The sequence below is a fragment of the Canis lupus genome, chromosome 17, assembly GCF_048164855.1.
Source record: "Canis lupus baileyi chromosome 17, mCanLup2.hap1, whole genome shotgun sequence".
NCBI classification, from domain to species: Eukaryota; Metazoa; Chordata; class Mammalia; order Carnivora; family Canidae; genus Canis; species Canis lupus.
The window spans coordinates 45,678,279-45,696,434 of record NC_132854.1 but is presented as its reverse complement, the minus strand read 5'-3'; the positions used below and the strand labels follow the sequence as shown (position 1 = coordinate 45,696,434).

The window sequence follows — 18,156 nt, the reverse complement described above, 5'->3', positions numbered from 1 at the left end:
TCTACATCATTACTGATGGGAGATGGTGAAACCTCCCAGCACAAACACAGTCTACATTTAGTCTCATGTCCCGCCCTCATTATAGTGCTTCCCCCAAGAAAGATATCCATTACTTCCATTAACACATCTTACAAGGACCAGCTTCAATCAGTCCTATATGTCTAATACCTTTTATAGATCATCTTAAGTATTCAGGATCCAGACAGCCATTTGATAAGTATTCACTAAGCTCCACTGCATTCTACTCTTCTGGCCAATAAGAAAACACTAGTTAACGAGGTAGTCAGAATCCCTGATGTCATGAAACACATGTTCTGGAGTGTGATGATAGAGGATAAAGAAGTCAATGCATGAGATGTTCAGAGAGTTGAGAAGTAGGATGATGAAAATAAAAGCGTGTGATATTATACAGACTGAGAGACGCTAGTTTACATTGGGTTGTCAGGGAAGTCCCGACTAAGGTGACATTACTAGGAACAACCAGGGTGTAACTATGAAGAGCAATGAGCGCCACGTGGTGTAGTACGTTCTATAAGCACTGTGAGATCTCAGGGGAGGAAAAGATCATTACCAATTTGGATGAGAACCAGGATATTTTAACCAGAGTTTTAAGTTTGTTAAGAATGTAAAGGGAAAGGGAGCCTGGGTGCCTCAGTCTGTTAAGCATCTACCTTCAGCTCAGGTCGTGATCCTGGAGTCCTGGGATCAAGCCTCAAGTGTTGGGATCCTTGCTCAGTGGGGAGCCTGCTTCTCTTCCCTCTGCTGCTCCCCCTACTTGTGCTGTCAAATAAATAAAATCTTAAAAAAAAAAAAAAAAGAATGTAAATGGAAGACAACGAAAGAAGGAAGAAAACGAGAGAGAAGGGTAATTCAAAAGAAAAATTTGCTAATACAAATCATCCAATTACCCAAACTTGCACTCTTACAAATGTACATGTATTATACAGTTTATGTTCCACAGATCCCATTCCTCTATTTTACTAACCACTGTTTAATTAAATAGAAACGTACTGAATTCCTTTACCTAAAAGATGCTGTGTTTTACACAGTGTGGAATATAGATATATGACCCAAGTCTTTCAAGGAATTTATTGGAATAGTTTTAGCATCTATGTAATAATTCCAAAAATGTCTAAAATATTGCAATATACTAGAACAAGAAAAAAATATGAAAATAAAGTAGGACTGCAATGAAGAAATGTAAAGATTATAACATGGAAAAAGCCAAGGTATTGTAACATAAGTTGTGACAAATAGAAAAATATTAAAAAAAAAAAAAGAAAAATATATAAATGTTTGGCAGAATGACTTTTTTCTAAGAAACTCAGGAGATGGGGTAGGAAGACAAGAAAAGGCAAATCCTGCACAAGGAGGACTTCAAACGCAACAATCTAGGATCTATTTGTTAGTTCCCTTAAAATAAATATTCTAGAATCTAAAGTTCAGAAGAAACGAACAGGTACCACATGACACAAATCCTGGCATTTTCCTAATTTTCTCACGTTTAGGAGCTAAGTATGTATATTTCACATGTAATAGTTTGCATATACCAATATCGGTGGCCCTGCTTCGAATTCGTGTCACACATTTTTCAAGCAAATATTTACAGAGGAAATAGTCAACTCCAATTATATTTCTGACACCGGCTTAACAATTGGAAAATAACATAATTATTACTAAAAAGTTAATGTGATATATATGAAATAATTGTACATGCACTTTAAAGGATGAACTAAATTCATCTTTTTATACTCAGTAGTGTATGTAAATAAAAAGCACGCGCTGGAAGAGTAAAATTACAATATGCTATAATTGAATGCTAATAGTGAAATTTCAGATAACAAAGTTCTATCGTTATAATTGGAAACAATTCAATTAACGGATTATTTACGTTACTAAATTATGATTGTTTAAATATCTACTTGTAAAAATGCATCCCTAACAACTTAGATAATATCAATTCTTTCAGAACTGGTTGATGAACCAAACCACTTGACATGTGTTTCAAATAATAAGCACTAAAACTTAAAATGTAAACAAAGTTCCAGCATTAATAACCCACATTTTAGTTAAATAATTTTTATTCATTGTGCATTTTAGTTTCCAAATTCTTTCACTTTCTAAGATCTGATAAGAAGCTCACAATTTGCCATGTTAATAAGATCTATATAAATCCATTTAATATTCCAAATGTGACTTGTTGTCAGTCCTAATTAAAGTAAACAAAGCTTTGCAATGAATGAATTTAATTACTTCGAAACTAGTATGTCTAACCAAGATGAAAAGCAAACGAGTGCAATCTAATCTCAGCAAAGAATATTTATGATTATAAGCTTTGTCAATAGCAAAGTGCACCAACTGTTCATATATCTGACTTCCAAGAGATACATGAATGCTAATCAGTTCATTAGAGGCTTCTAGGTTGTGATATTTAGCGACAGGATGTAGTAGCTTTCTTGTCCATGGAGCATAATTGTACTCTGAATGAAAAATTGTTTCCAACAAAGCCTCATCCTTCCTGATTCTGATTTCCTGCTGGTTGCTTTTTATGAGCTGCATACCTTTCAAGAAACCGACATCATTCAGCTTCTTGTGTCATATGAATACAAGTATGGATAGGTCCTGGGATCGTCTGCTGAGCAGGATTCTATCACCTTCTCTCTAAGCTCAGGAATTTATCTTAGGTTATAGGTTCCAGAAACCTGAGCCTCCTAATTAGTACGCTCACAGTGTATTGCCAGAAACTGTATGCCAAGTAAACCCTTTTCTAAAATGCATTCTCTCTATAGGGAATGATGAAAGTACTTCAATTAATAGTGCTTAATGATTAAAATAAACTGTCACATATGAATATTTTACAATGATAAAATGATTGAGGGGGGAAAAAAAGCTAAGAATGATGAAGCTAGTGTTAACTCTGCAATAACAAATTTAGTTTTAAAAAGCATACTTCACCACATGAGTAGGTGCTGAGAAAGTATTTTTTTTGATGAGTAAATACAGACTTTACTTTTAGTTAAAAAACAAAACAAAACAAAACAAAAAAAACAAAAAAAAACCTTCTCAAACATAGTAATAAGGGTGCCCTGCCTAATAAAAGAAGAAACTGAATGGGTAGGAAAGATATGAAAGGAAATAAACACATTAGCCTGAATTGATTGTTGCTTGAGTACATTTTTATGGTATTTCCCAAAAGAGACAGTAAAGAAAGCTAAAAATTGAGCTAATTCACAATTAAGCTGAAAGCATATACAATAAAATCTATGACAAACCAAATAAGAATTTTGTGATTTGCTAAAATCTCAGGGGAACAGATATGAAAAGAGGAAAAATAGTTATTTTATTTCAAGTATCACAGTTTAAAATATTAGGAGTGTCTATTTATAAGAGCTCATTGGAAGTGGATTATCCTTTCATATAAAATTCTGAGGTCCATATGGGATTTTAATAATGCATAGTAGTGATACTTTATTATAACACAAAAGATATCAGTCTCTAATCTCACAGAATGGTTTGCAAAGCAACTCAACATTCATTTCAGGAAATTAAAAAAAAGTTTATTACTTCAATTACTCAATAGAGATTAAGCCACAAAGTTAGTGAAACCAAAGATAATCGAATTCAAAAGAAACCTTAAATTAGGCAGGACTCAAGTCTCATTTATATATAAATACACACACACAGGGATTTTATTTTGGGTTTGGAGAAGACCTACACAAGTGGTGATCATGACAAATTCCATTTTAATTTTGGAACCATGCAGTATTTCTAAAGGGAATATTAAAGTTTCTGGAATATAAGATAATTTTTATACCAACCCTTGAAATTAGGCTGACGAGTCATACCAGTTTATAAAATATTTGTTTCCTTCTTGAAACATTTCAAAAGTATCTAAATCACATCATGATGTTAGATTCAAACTGAGTTTTCATGTCCTTTCAATTTACCATGAACATCAGAAGGATACAAAGCAAATGGAAGGGAAGAGAGGAGAGAAAATATCCAAATTGATACCAAAAAACAAAAAAAAAAAAAAAAAAAAGGAATTGAAAGCAGAATACATTTCTGTATTATTCATGATAGGTAAACACACTGATAAATTTTCCTGCAAGAAGGCAAAAGTTAAACTGTTATTTGGCACTACAGAATAACCACTGGTTATGCAATTATACCTACAACATTAAATAAATTGTAACTCTAGTTGACTAGTGACTTAAGTTATTTAGATATCAGAAGGATATGGACATCTTTGTCACAAACTTATCATGCAAGTCCTCAGGAGGGGGAAAGGTTTCCAAATCTTTCTCAAGCTGTTGAAGCTGCCTTCCCATCTGCTTCAAATTCTTTTCCAGCGTTTCTACAGAGACTAAAAGAGAGTATATTAAATGCCTTGAAAGGACAAAATTATAATATATAAAAGGTAAAACACTCTAGGAACAAAATATTTGTGAAAAACCTTACAATAATAAAGTAAGAAAATTCCACTAAACACAAAATAAATGTCACTAATTTGTTTTTAAACCTTTAGATTTTCAAATGCAAAAATAAAGGAAATTTCATATTTTAATAAACATAAGATGAAATTTAGGAAATGCTCACACAAACCACACTTAATAAAGTTTTGTTTAAAATTAGGCCCCTTGACCTCCATAAACATTACAAAACAATCAGTATATTCAGAAAAAGAGGGGTAAATACAGACCTTTAAACATTAAACTCATTTCAATATAATTTTAATATTTTTCAAAATCTTGATCTCGAGAAGAAACAATGAGCATGTGGAAAAGATAGGGGAAAAAGAGTGCTCTCTTGTCCAAGCTAATCTGCGACAGGAATGAAAAGGTATCAGAAGCTACTTGAGCAACATGTGGAACAAATGTCACATTTGCTTTACTGGTACCCTGAGCACAATCTGTGTTTATTATCTAACACCAATTTCCCTTCTTTGACTCCAAGTTGCTCTCACAGTGCACATGAAAGAGCAAATGGTAAAGCAGGGCACTAAGGCACAATCTGAATGTACTGGTCACCCAGCAGGATGTTTAAGACTCAGTGCCTAAAATCTATGTGTAATTTGAAATGACATCAAGAAAAAAAAAAAATTAACACTATATAAAGATATAGTGACCCAAATCAAATTTTGGGGTTCAGATTGAATTTTAGTTAAAAATTTTTCTCTTTTACTTCCATTACTGTGAACGATATGAAATAATGTTTAAAATACATAAAATAATTCTAACCATGCTACCATTTTTAGGCTTCCAATTAATCCTGAGGACTGGATATAAGTCAGATTTCATTTGTAAGAACGAGAATATCTTTGAAAGCAACCTAAATGCCCAACGAAATGGGACTGAGTTAAAAAAAAATATGTTTATAGTCTTGGTTCAATAAAATGGAATTAGAAGGGAAGCATGAAAAACAATGTTGCGGGGATCCCTGGGTGGCGCAGCGGTTTGGCGCCTGCCTTTGGCCCAGGGCGCGATCCTGGAGACCTGGGATCGAATCCCACATCAGGCTCCCGGTGCATGGAGCCTGCTTCTCCCTCTGCCTGTGTCTCTGCCTCTCTCTCTCACTGTGTGCCTATCATAAATTAAAAAAAAAAAAAAAAAAAAAAAAAAAAAAATTTATAAAAAAAAAAAAGAAAAACAATGTTGCATAAGAACATGGAGTTTTGTTTTTTAAACTAGCTGTATGCAAAATAACATTTGCTATTCTAACATATTAACGGGTGATAATAAAACCTTGACATATTTTGTTATAAAATCAATTACAGGCTACTTTACAGATACAAGTTTTTGATTTTTTTTTTTAATTCATTTGCAGGGGGTGGTGGTCAGAGAGAGAGAGGGAGGGAGGGAGAGTGTGCATGAACAGAGGGAGGGGCAGAGGGAAAGGGAAAAGCAGACTCCACACTCAGCAGGGAGCAGGATCTCATTCCCCTGGGATAATGACCTGAGCTAAAATCAACAGTCAGATGCCTAACCGACTGAGCCACCCAGGCATCAATGCCCAATGAGGCCAATGAACGAATGAACTCTTCAGAGAACCTAGTAGCTGTCTGTGCCCAAGTGATGCTACTTTAGCCTTTGGCTCCTACTGTAGTAAAGCCTTTCTGAAGTTATTCAGGTGCATATTTTCTCATTAGCTTTTTGCTGCTCATGTTTCCCCATTCTGTCAGCCTTAAGTTTAAGACAATGACGCAGATAAAAGAGTACATAAAATATTTCTATCATGGCAGCATTTAGTGCATTAATTAATTCAATCTATTTAACTCAAGTGCCCAAATCTTGCTGTAGATGCTTCATGATGTTAACACATGGTTCCTATGCTATGTTCTTCCAATTTTATATGTTTGTCAATTATTCACAACCAAGACATCTATTTAATTAGGCCTGGGGTGTTTCATTTACTCTTCTCGTTTTCAATTTTTTTTTTTTTGCTTCTTTTTAAGTTCTCTATCTGCACTACAAGAAGATTCCTTTTGCTCTGCTAGTCTATTTGATCTCTTATCTAATATTTCGTTAGCATTCCCTCTATCATTTCTCAAGAAATCTTACAGTTGGCTCAGTCACTTTTATACTTCCTTAAACTAGGAAACTTCTCATTAAATAAATAAAAGTTCAAAAACACATAAAATCATTTTGAGTAAATATGTGCTCAGAACAGTTTATAAGCTGGACAGCTTTACTTTATGCTATAAATCAGGTTCAAAAAAAACCCATTAGTAGTCTAATATTAGTAGTGACAGTTGTCGTGGTAGTGGTAGGGATAAATGTAGCAGTGGCTAAAATGTACTGAGTGTCCTGAGGTCCTGTCTTAAGCATTTTCCATTAACTTTTAGAATCCTCACAAGATAATCACGAAAATAGATATTGCTATTAACCCATTTTACAGATAACAAAACTAGAGTTCAGTAAGGAAAAGTCAAATAACTAAAAGTAGTAACATCAGAATTTGAACTCAGGCAATTCCATTCCAGACTTCATTTTTAGCAATTTTGCTCTACAGAGATTTTATTTTTACAACTGCCACCTATCTGTTGGTAACAATATTTACGTACAGATGTGGCTTTCACACAATGACTGTCTTTTTGTATAATCTTGCCTGGTGCAGTCACAAGTAATCCACATATGGCCAAACCCAGGGGACTAGATGTAAGCATTCTGGACGGATGGCTGGGTGGCAGATAGATATGCTACCATATTTTTTAAATGAACATTTCAACTTAATGTGTTAATACACCATGGAACAAAACCACATGCTTAAAATATTATGTTTTCTTCTACTAATCCAATTTATTATACATACACATCGTATTTGGGAAATACCAAAAGAAACAACAAATAAAAGTCTAGGGGACTCCAATGTAACAAAAAACACAAGGCAAACACTGGGAGGGAATATAGTTGGATTCTTTTTTTTTTTTTTTCCTGACACCTAAAACATCATTCCAGCAGCTATCAGTTCTCCGATTCTCTGAAACCATTTGGGTCATCTTCCAGTTCAATTCTGACACTAACTACCTCGAATTAATGCAGACTCCAGGAGTTTAAGGCCTTTGCCTCACGAGACTGTCCTCACTTCAGAAGCTAATCACAAGACCCAGGGACCACCCATAACCCACACTTCTGACTACCTGGCTATAGATTCAGGGGTTTCAATGCCCCTCTCCCCATTTATTTTCCACAATTTGATGTTTTACAGAACTCAGAAAGCACTATACCTGCTATTACAGTTTTCGTGTTTTTTTTTTTTTTTTTAAGATTTTATTTATTTATCCACGAGAGACAGAGAGAGAGAGAGGCAGAGACACTGGCAGAGAGAGAAGCAGGCTCCATGCAGGGAGCCCGATGTGGCACTCGATCAGTGACTCTGGGATCATGCCCTGAGCCAAAGGCAGACACTCAACCGCTGAGCCACCCAGGCATCCCTGCTATTACAGTTTTATTATAAAGGATCCAATTCAGGAACAGCCATAGGGAAGCTATGCATAAAACAAATGGGGGTGGGGAGGTAGTATAGTTTCCATGGCTTCTATGGGTATACCCTAGCACCTCAATGTGTTCTCCAAAGAGAAGCTTCTTCAGCCTCATTGTTTCAGAGTTACTGAAACTTCATGTGACAGGCATGACTGATCAAATAAATAAACATTCGTTGGTGACTCAACTCTATCTCCAGCCCCTTTCCCCAGTCTGGATGTCAGAGGGTAGGTGATAATTCTAACCCTCCAATCACATGTTGTTGCCTCTGGGGAACAGGTCCTCACCTTGGAGCTATCTAGGGTCCTCCTCGCCCCTCATTTGCCTGGGTCATCTCATTAGCATACAAAATATACTTTTATCACTTTAGAAATTCCAAAGGTTTTACAAGCTCTATATCAGGAACCTGGAAAATGACCAAGTACATATTTTTAAATATGCCACATGGATATACAGAAGTACATGTCTGGAAAGAAGGCAAAATTCCAGTACCTGTGAGGAGGTGTAAAACAAGTATATTTTTGATTCATGAGCTGTGTTGCTCAGAGGGGTCTAACAGCCTGGGCTGCCCCTTGAAGAGCCAAATGCTTGTAATTGAACACAGAGCCATCCCCATGAGTGATGAGCACTTCCCAGGGTGATGAGAGAAAGGTTTAAGAAAAAAGCCCGTATGAAATTATCCTGTGAGCCTTTTCCAACTCTTTGTTACCCAGTGGGTAAGAAACTATCTTCTACTATCATTAGGATTTGAAGCAATTTCTCACTGGTTTAGTTTCTGTATCAGTGAAATGGGAAGAATCCTACCTCCTACTTTTACTTCATAGGCATTTCATAAAAGATCAAATGCTGTAACGTAGGATGAGGAGGATTTTTTTTTTTAAGACAGTACATGATGAAGTGTGCTTCTTAGCACTCAATAAGAAATGAAATTTTTAAAGGCTGAAATAAGTAATGGTAGACTCAAAGACAAAGTAAAAAGAATCATCACCATCATCATCAGGCCAGGAACAGTGTTGTGGAAGTCAGTCTAAAAAGAAAAGTTGCTAATTTCAAGAATAAAATACTAAGACCATTTGGGGCATATTCAAGCATTTCATGTTGATGCCATAAAGAGTAAGCAGTAGTCTTCAAAAACGCTTCTTGCAGCTACTCTACAAATCCCACTAAGCCATTATTTATGCTTCATCACCAGTCTCTGGTTACAGTATTTGTACATTATGCTTAAGAGGATTTAAGTGTTAAGTGACCAACTTTCACTGGTTTTTAAAATAAGGACCAAAGCACACTTGGAAGAGAGAAGGTATGTGAGCAAATTCTAGGCTAAGCATGCCTGGGCCAACCAATGGGTAAAACCAAAGAATATAGAGGAATTTCATTGGTGTCTTTCTTTTTCAGCAATTCTATTTCCACAGATAATTCCTTTATACATCTTCAAACATAATTTTAATCACACTGTTTGTAAATGTCAAGTTCCTTGAAGCCAGTGATTATATGCATTTTTTGTTTTAAAAATCTCAACTACAGCAAAGTGTTAAATTGTACACTCTCAAGGAAGTGTTAATTTACTGGTATCTTTGTATGTGACCTGTATGAATTTTATCTTTCCATGTTGTCACATTCCTTGACCAAGAAATTAATCTTATTTTTTTCATTCCTTTCCATTATTTGGAAGTAACAAAACATAGCTAGCATCAAATGAAATAGATTAGATTATTTTAAGGGCAATTTTCACTTTTGTGTTTTCCTCAGTTAATATTCAGTCAGATGGGAAGTCTCTCTGTCACCTCAGATGCTAGGTATGTCTGCCCCCAGGCAACTGTCCATCTGTAATCTCCACATCCCGGTGGGCAACAGAACCATGAATTGTGTTTCCTGTGGTAGAAAATTGCTAGCTTTTAGTCTTCCCTCTCCTTGCAGCCCTCAGATCCAATCACAACATCACAGCCATTTTACTTGGCAAACAGTTCTTAATTTCTTGCCTGCTACTTAAGTTCTTGCTCACTGGAGCACCATTCAAGTCATCAGGATTCTAATCTCTTCTCTGATCTCTGGTCTCTTTTTTTTTCTTCAGTGCCTCCTCCACACTGTAGAGGAGTTTTCAGACAAACACTAATTTAAAGATGCCCTTTCTCTGCTAAAAGCCAGCTAGGAAACCGCTCTCATGACAACGTTGAAGCTCCACCCACAATCTGGCTTGACTATTTCACATTCCGCTACACTTTATTCTCAGAGCAACATCTTCCTCCTAGTTCCCTCTCCCCACCCCTTTTCACACACTCTGTAGGTACTGACGCTGGAAAAAATACGTCTATGTGCCTTGTCCAATACACCCCTCCATCACTCCTACTCATACATGATAACAAGAGTCAAAATCTCTGGCTAGCCCCCTAGTGAGGTGCCTTCCCCACTCATCACACCTGGTAATTATCTCTATCTTTGCAATTACTACACTCCATTACTTTTATCTTTGTGTGTTGTCTTCCTCTCCCAAATGACTAGGAATTCCTCTAGGGAAGATACCATATTTTATTTATTTTTGTGTCTTCAGTTACATAACATACTGCAGACACTCCAATATTTGCTGAAGGAATGGATTTTGGATTTAGCTTTAACCTCTTGAGGTTAATAGAGTACATATCTAAAATCTTAAAATTCAACACACAGATTTGTCTTCAAGTGCCTTGTCATTACGATAATTATGCATTAGGGGTGTTAAGTATAAAAGTTAAAAGTCACAAGCATAAATATTTAACTTTAAAGTAATCATGAATATAGGCTTTCTGTAATGTGATGGCCTCCACCATCTACTAAGATTTTAAGAAAGGAGAGTAGAAAGTACATACATTTAAGTAATTTTTGCAATTAAGTAACAATCCTCTGTGGCTATCTCCTGAAGGTGCTGGTTATTATTTTATAACAAGCTTACTAAGAAGTGTCGCATTCATCCTTACATATCATGATACAGTCCAGGGAAATTGATTTCTTTAAAGGATGCTTCCGTAACAACTTAGTACCGTAAAACAATTCAGACACGCAACCTAAATAAACTTTCCTGTGCTCACAAACACAGGTGTTTTGCAAGGGCAGCAAACTAGGCGTTATAGCATTTCAGGCTTCCAACCAAATAAAGGTATTTTATATAACTCTAAGAACATTTTATAAATGCAAGTTTAAAGAAAACAGCAAAGTAGATGGACAAAATGGAGAAGACCTCAGTAGCATTTTAAAAACCTCAACATCAAGTAGGCTTATAACAAAATCTAAGTCCTAGAAGAGCATTATGAAACCCATTATTATTTTGAAAAAGTATAGAACTGAAGCAAGAGGACAGAAAAGCACAAGCTCAAAATGAATTGCAGCTTGGTTCATAACAGGCAAAGAAGTAGTGGGAAACGAGGGGCCAGTTGTCCTCACCAAGCACTGGCCTTCCTCTGCTCAGCTTTTCTGCCATTCCATTGTTCTAATTCTTAATGGGACCCCTTATATTAAATAAATTGTCCAAACTTGCATTCCCTAATTAACTGTATTATATGCAATGAGAGTTTGAACGCAGCCCAGTGGAAGGTCTCCCTCAGGTCAGTTCAGCCTTGCCCTCTACAGCCTTGTCCTCTACAACTATGAAGAGGGTGTTAAGGTAAATCAGCTTTTTAGAAACCAGTAGCAGTGGTACATACAAACCTAGTTAACACACTATGTTTACCTCTACGAATCTGAAAATTCCTTCTCCAAGTAAGATGTTCAAGTACACTGTAAATATTACACAAAAGAGTTCCATCAGAGAGAACTTTGTCACAATATTCATAATGTCCCCTCAGGATAATGGTTTTGTGTGCATATGTATGGGAGATGTCACCACTTTTACCGTGGCCCATGGTTAAATATTAAGTACAGACTGGATGTTGTGCAAATTATAAGACAAATTTTCACATATGACTATGAGGGACCACACAGACTAACAAATCCTGGACTGCATATCTCTAGACCTGAAGAATTGCAAATTTTTTTTTCCTGCCTGTATCTTTCCCCTAAACTCCAACTGTCTGTTAAATATCTTTCCTTAATATTTCATAGGCATCTTAAACTCACATTTTCAGATTGGAACATATCTTCCTCCTTGAATCTGCTTCTACATCTCAGTAAATGATTGGTGTTGTGACTCCTCTTTCTCTCATACCCAACACACCCACTACTCTTGGTTCTACCTTCAAAATGTGAATGCTTCCCACCACTGTTGCTATCTCCTTCTGGCCTTAGCCAACATGCTTTCTTCCCTGGATGATTATTACAGCATCTGAGTGGTTCCACTGCTTCTGCCCTTGTACTTCTGTATTTTTTCCCCAGCACAGCAGTCAAAATAATTCTTTAAAAATAAACGTCAGATGCAAGTCTTCTACTCGAAACCTTTCTAATGGCATCCCATCTCAGAGTAAAGTCAAAATCTGTATAATGGTGAATCTGTCCTATAGAACCTGCTACTACTTTTCTGACCTTATCTCCTCACCTGCCCTCCCTCCCTCTGTTCCAGTCTCACTTCTATATCCTGGGACTTAAACATTGCTCTTCTCTCTGCCTAGAGCGCTTCTCTCAGACACCCAGATTGCATTGCCTCCTCCCTCACACTTTCTTCACCATTTTTCACAAAGGCCACCTTCTCTATGGGGTGTCCTCTGACCACCTGACCTTAATTGTGAAACAAAACAAAACAAAATAAAACAAAACCAAAACCCTGTCCTGGAACTCCAGAGCTAACCATCCTTCATAATATATATGGGCTTCTTCCTTTGGCATACATCCCATAAAATGTAAACTTCAAGAGGGCAGATACATTTCTTATGCCCTCATGGCTCTATACGGTATCCTAAATTGTGCCTGGATAGAAGAGGCACTCACTGTGGCTCTTAAATGGCTCTTAAAATAATGAATGAATCAATTTTCTTTAAGTCGTTGTTTCTTTTTTTTTTTCCCTGTCAAAGCCAAGTCTGATCCTTACTAACACAAGTGCCTAGCACATTGTTTGTACAGTGAGAATTTAATAAACTGTTTGGAAATAGGGTCCAAACATATCCCAAACTATTAATGAATACTAGTACTTTTTTTCCTTAAAATACATAGTTTGACAGACAGCTGCTGAGAAACTGTCCTAATAGTGATACACATGTTTACTGACAAAAGAGCCTCACTGCTGATCAATTTTAAATCTATACTTGAAGATGACCTCTGCTGAGAGCAGAGAGGAAGATTATTGAGAACATATCTTCTTTAGGTTTTTCTATGAAGGTAAATATCTTTTTCAATGTTTCTATCACATATCATTTATCTTAAGTGTTAGCTCATATTTCATATTTTCACATGGAAATGAAAAACATTTCCAAGTAACTAATTCCTTACCAATTCCAGGCTGGTAAATTTGCTTTTTTTTTTTTTTTTTTTTTTATAACATGCAAACACTTACAGAAAAAAATCTGCTTCAAATTGTTGAAGAGTTGCTGGACCCTAGCAACTTTTTATATAGCTTTTTAATAGTAGAAGCTCTCTTTCAAAAGAAATCTTATTATCAAAGTTCAAAACAGGAAATAAAAATAGTGACTCAGGCTGAAGGAAAATTGAACTCATTTTCCAAATTCCATTCCCTTTGCTAGTGTGCTCAACTGGTGAAAATGCATTGTGTTGCGCATTTATGATCTGTACAGTTTCCTACATGTATATCAGTCTTTAATTTTTAGAAAGGTAAATACATTTTTCAATAACATAGATCTAAGAAACTGTAAAGCTTGCATAAGTTTCAGGCAAGACACAGTTGGAATCTGTTCAAGTAACTATTGAGAATACATGTTAAAATTATGTAATTATATTATTCACAGAGACTCATGTTTATCTGCATCATTAATGATAGAATAAGCAGATGTGTCAACAAGAAATAATCACTGAAAAGTAACAGCTACAACTATAGCAAATATAGAAAATATTAAAAAAAAGAAAATATTTATATAGTTCTTATAGTATGCTATTCAAGCTTTATAATGATCTACACATATTAACCTATAAACTCACAACAAATTTCTGAATTAAGTTCAGCTATTATCCCTGTTTTACAAGTAAGAACATTGAGACCCAGTGGGGACAAGGAACTCATCCAAGGTTTTACTTCTAGCAATGGGCAGAGCTTGGGCTGGATTCCCAATCATCTAAATTGAGAGTTTGTGACTACAACAGCTTTCCCCATAATATAATGCCTCCATGATCTAATAGGGATCACATTTTTATTTTGCCCACTGAAATGATTTATTGGAGTTATTGTAATTGTCACTACTTGTTAGTAAAAATTCCTTAAATTCAGAGGCATATAATGGATTTCAGTTTTGTTTTTTTTTTAAGATTTTATTTATTTATTCACGAGAGACACAGAGAGAGAGAGAGAGGCAGAGACATAGGCAGAGGGAGAAGCAGGCTCCTTACAGGAAGCCAGATGTGGGACTCGATTCCGGGATTCCAGGATCACACCCTGAGCCAAAGGCAGACGCTCAACCACTGAGCCACCCAGGTGTCCCATGGATTTAACTGCTTTAGTATTTGCATGTAATGCATGTAACGATGAAAGAAAAGAGTATTTCATAAGCTCATCAACAATAACCCTTAAACACCCAAACATTTCACAACATAATGCTAAATGCTTTCCATATATAGGTCTGTGTGACTGCACTTCACCATTTCATGACACTCAGATGGTGCTAATTTCCATGCAGTTATGGGAGTGAGAACAAGGATGACTAGAGGGAGTTAATCAGCCTCCCTCTCACCTCCAAATCCATGGCCACAAAGCACGTCAGCACGTGACTTATTTGGAAATAGGATCTTTGCACAAGGAAGCAGTTTAAGATCTCGAAATGAAATCACCCTGGATTTAGGGTGAGCCTTAAATCAAATGACCAGTATCTTTACAAAGAAAGGCGAGAGAGACATGGAGGAGAAGATACCACCAAGGATTGCTAGCAGCTACCAGAAGAAGCTAAGAGAGAGGCATGAGATGCCTCCTCCTTGAGGCTTCCAGAAAGAACTCATCCTACCAACACTTTGATTTCAGACTTCTGTACTCCTGAATAATTAGATAACAAATTCCTACATTTCTCCTCTTTAAAGGAACCTAGCATGTGGTAATCGGTTATGGCAGCCCAAAGAAACTAACACAACTATTATTTCAAGACTTTGCAAGCTGTGTACAGCCTGGTTTCTGGGGAGCAGTTGGCAGTTTTACCTGCAGCAGCTGAGCCACCCCATGCCTCTTCAACCAGCTGGCTACCTGTCAACCTAGTGAGCAGTGACATTCAGCAGATTGCGGTGAGGGAGTTAGTTCCATCCACTGCTTAGGCTTATTCAGAGTGTACAGATTTGTTATGTGAAGCTATCCTTCAGAAAGCTCTCATTCTGAAATTTTCTTTCATCCACCTTGTTTATAATTTTCCACTTCCTGTTACAAAACTGAGGCGCAGTAAACTTAGATGGCTTTGCAGTCAGCCAGCTAAGAGAACTCTAAGACCTTGGTTGTCACTGTTGATCCTGCCCTATTACTTGATGTCCTGTTACTTGATGTCAGCTAGGGCTCACGGGTGACACTGATAGAATTGTTCCAGTAGCTATTTCAAATCTGCAGCTGGCCCCAAATCTGCAAACACTGTAAACTGTTAGTTTCTTGAAAAGATTAATGCTGTATTGATGCCATTTTCAGTCTGCTAACCTCCAAAAAGATAGAGAGGGGTCTTCCTGATGTGTTTTTCTTCTTCATCATCATCTATCAGCCCCAGCAGCAGCCGATTCAGGAAATGTTCTCAGCTCAGTATCTCAAAAAGCAATCTTTAGCTGGAAGTATAGTTCCTTCATGCCTAGTGTTCTTCAGTGTCAGTCTAGAGAATCCTTAATCCTTCTGGGGACTTTGGCAATGGTCTTTCTACATTCCATTATGCTGCTTTTCAAATTAGTTTATATTCGCACAGAGAAACCATACAATACAACCTTATGTGCAAGTCTACAATATAAACTTTAATTATTTAAGATTTCATTTATTTATTCATGACAGACACACACACACACACACACACACACACACACACACACACACACACAGAGACAGAGACATAGGAAGAGGGAGGAGGCGGCTCTTCAAGGGGAGCCCAATGCAGGACTTGATCCCAGGACCCAAGAATCACGACCTGAGCCAAAGGCAGACGTTTAACCACTGAGCCACCCAGGTGCCCTGTTTTCACTATTTCTATAGGATAATGCAAAAAAAGGTACAACCATCCATTCCACACCTCCCTTTCAGAAAAGAGTCAAAAGATAATTCAGAGTGTTACTAGCCTTTATTGACTACTTGCTTATAATAAAATTACAACTATTAAAGTAGCAAAAGAGAGGTAGGTGGTAAAGAAATATACAGAGGGATACAGCAAGTAAAAAAAAAAAGGCAAAATAGAACAAAAACTTAATATACCAGTATAAACAAACTCATTCCAAAAATAAAATCCAGGAGATACCATAGATCTAACCCTGAAATTAAATGTGAATACTCATGAATATATTTATTTAGATTGCCTCAATATTTCCTTATACATGTACTAATTTATGTTAGGTCTATTCAAAAAAGGAATTGAGGCATACTTGTAATTACATAAAGTCATGTGATAATTCATGGTTTGTACAAGAACCTTTGATATCCCAAACTTGACTACTAGTGAACACCTAACACAGCAGGTCTTTAACTGTTTCTTTAAGTGATCTGATCAAGTAAAAAAAATCATTCCACATACGTACTCTATTCTACCGTCAAAGACACTATAAGCAGTGGGGCCCGGATGGCTCAGAAGTTTAGAACCATCTTCAGCCCAGGGCCTGATCCAGGAGTCCCACGTCGGGCTCCCTGCATGGAGCCTGCTTCTCCATCTGCCTATCTCTGTCTGTCTGTCTCTCTCTTTGTCTCTTATAAATAAATAAATAAAATCTTTAGAAGAAAAAAAAAAAAAAAGAAAGAAACTCTAAGCAAGAGAAGTGCCTTTAGGGTATTCTATTAGCTTGCCAGGGCTGCATCACAAATGTCATGGACTGGGAGGCTTAAACAACAGAAACTTATTTTCTCATAGTTCTGAAGTCTAAGATCAAAGTGTCAGTAGATTTGGTTTCTTCTGAAGTCTCTTTCCTTGGCTTGCAGATGGCCACCTTCTTGCTGTGTCCTCACATTGTCAGTCTGTGTACGTGCGAATCCCTGGTGTCTATCTGTCCAAATTTCCTCTCCTTATAAGAATACAATTCACACTGGATTATGTTCTACCCTAAGAGCCTCATTTTACTTAATCGCCTCTTTAAACACCTACCTTCACATTCAATCACAATCTGAGAGACTAAGGATTAAGAATCCACATAGGAAAGGCTTGGACACAAAGGAGAATTCAGCTTCTACCAGAATATATTTTTGTGTTCTTTCTTGACAATTTAATTAAAGTGATACTCTATGTGGCTGTCTTCTCTAAGTTATTTTATTATAAACACCCCCCACTTTATTCTTTTAAATTATTTCACTATATTGACGAAAATGCACACAAATGAATATTTTCATAAAACTCTAATATCTTACAACTGACCTGAAATACCAGATGAATTATTTATCTCACAAAATTTTGAGGCCCCAACCTATGACTTCCCTGATATAACGGTTTCAAGTAACATAATGTTATTTATGTTAAGTCTATTGCACAAGTATTTTTATGTATTTACAGTATACACTTAATGTACAAAATGCAATTGAATTAATAATTAATCCTGAATATTGAAAATATATACATCAAACTAATACATTTTAATTGGCATTTTTACAAGCATATAGTATAAGAAGGTTAATGGGAGCCTTTGAAAATGCTTTTTGCTTGTTACAGCAGATGAATTTGAATTTTCAAACACTACGCATTTCCAGGTGGCAGCCACCTGGAAATGAAGCGTTCTAAGTGCTCACAGTAGGTGAATAAAAGATAAACATTTGGTATTTAGTAAGCCATTTATCATCAAATGTTGGAAAGTCACAAGGCACTGGAATTGGTGATGTATTTGAGTAGACAAATATTTGGGTCAGATCAAGGAGTTACTAGCTAAAAGCAAACAAATCATCTTAAAAGCAGAGAAGTCAATAAAA

The 18,156-nt window shown here is 36.3% G+C and overlaps 1 protein-coding gene across 18 annotated transcripts in view; it reads right to left on the bottom strand.

Annotated features, from left to right (window-relative positions):
• The window catches only part of DIAPH3 (diaphanous related formin 3), a 508,438-nt gene that overhangs the window by 187,646 nt on the left and 302,636 nt on the right, over window positions 1-18,156 (bottom strand). For all 18 annotated transcript variants that reach the window (XR_012010017.1, XR_012010015.1, XR_012010016.1 and 15 more), the window contains one exon: window positions 4,243-4,366. Coding sequence is in view for 14 of the 18 variants with exons in the window: in XM_072782860.1 (XP_072638961.1) it covers window positions 4,243-4,366 (124 nt within the window). In the remaining 4 variants the exon portion in view is untranslated. The remainder of the gene's footprint in view (window positions 1-4,242; window positions 4,367-18,156) is intronic.